Below are 1,237 nucleotides of genomic sequence, written 5' to 3' on the forward strand. Positions count from 1 at the left end.
TAATCCTAGTACTATAGAGAAGGGGAAAAAAAAGTGGGACACAGGAAATCCTTGTAAATCTTTTGAAAAAATAATTTGAAGACCTTACTACCTCATTCCCCTTTGCTTAAACACACTGAAAAAATGTATATTTACAAGTGTTTCCCAGTAGGATGATACAAATACTTTAAGGAAAATGTATATTGGTAGAGGGATCATAAAGCCTCGGGTAACTTATCTGTATATGAGTTTAAGTTTCACCTAACTGGTGGGTTTAGGTTATTTGTCTAAGAGGATTCCTCTGTGTTACCCTTTGAAAAGCTTCCTTTACTTCCTTGTTCCTCAAGGTATAGATAACAGGATTCAGGGCAGGGGTGACCACCGTGTACATGAGCGCAGTTGCTTTGTCTGTTTCTGGAGTGTGTGCACTCTTTGGTTGGATATAGGTGAACAAGGCAGTGCCATAGAACAGAGAAACAACCAGGATATGAGATGAACAGGTGGAGAAAGCCTTGCGTCTGCCAGCTGCTGAAGGGATGCTCAAGATGGTTACAAGAATTCGCAGGTAGGAGCACAAGATGAGCAAACAGGGAGTCGTGATGAAGATCATGGAGAGAACAAATATCACAATCCTATTGTGGGAGGTATCAACACAAGCCAGTTTCATTACGGGCATGATGTCACAGAAAAAGTGCTGAATCTTTCCTGTTCCACAGAAGGGAAGACTGAAGATCCAGGTGATCTGGGCTGACTCCACCACCACCCCGGTGGCCCAAGACGCCGCAGCCAATATCAAACACACGCGAGGGCTCATCACGAGAGTATAACGCAGCGGGTAACAAATAGCTACAAAGCGGTCATAAGCCATGGCTGCTAGCAGGCAGCATTCTGTCAGTCCCAAGATGGCAAATATGTACATCTGAGCTGCACAACCACCCACACTTATAGTCTTATTTTCCATCAGCAGATGCACCAGCATCTGAGGCACCACGCTGGTGATGTAGCACATCTCCAGAAAGGAGAGGTTAACCAGGAAGAAATACATGGGGGTGTGCAGGGAAGGGGTGACCGAGATCAGGGAGATGATGACGAGGTTTCCTCCCACAGTAAACAAGTAAACGAGTAAGAACACAGCAAAGAGCACAGGCTGTAACTCTGCTAGAGAGGAAAAAGCCACAAATGTGAATTTGGTGCAGAGGGACTGATTTCCACTCATTGTAGGCTCAGAGCCAGACATCTGTGGAGATAACAGAGAGGA

At 45.2% G+C, this 1,237-nt stretch overlaps 1 protein-coding gene across 1 annotated transcript; it reads right to left on the reverse strand.

Moving 5' to 3' along the window:
• Positions 1-253: 253 nt before the first annotated feature.
• Positions 254-1,195, reverse strand: LOC120220018 (olfactory receptor 10C1-like). Its single transcript, XM_039216973.1, has one exon. The coding sequence runs from the start codon at positions 1,193-1,195 to the stop codon at positions 254-256; it is 942 nt and encodes a 313-aa protein (XP_039072904.1).
• Between the last annotated feature and the right edge of the window lie 42 nt (positions 1,196-1,237).

Source organism: Hyaena hyaena, unplaced genomic scaffold (assembly GCF_003009895.1).
Source record: "Hyaena hyaena isolate Hyena2069 unplaced genomic scaffold, ASM300989v1 scaffold_663, whole genome shotgun sequence".
In the NCBI taxonomy this organism is placed as follows: domain Eukaryota; kingdom Metazoa; phylum Chordata; class Mammalia; order Carnivora; family Hyaenidae; genus Hyaena; species Hyaena hyaena.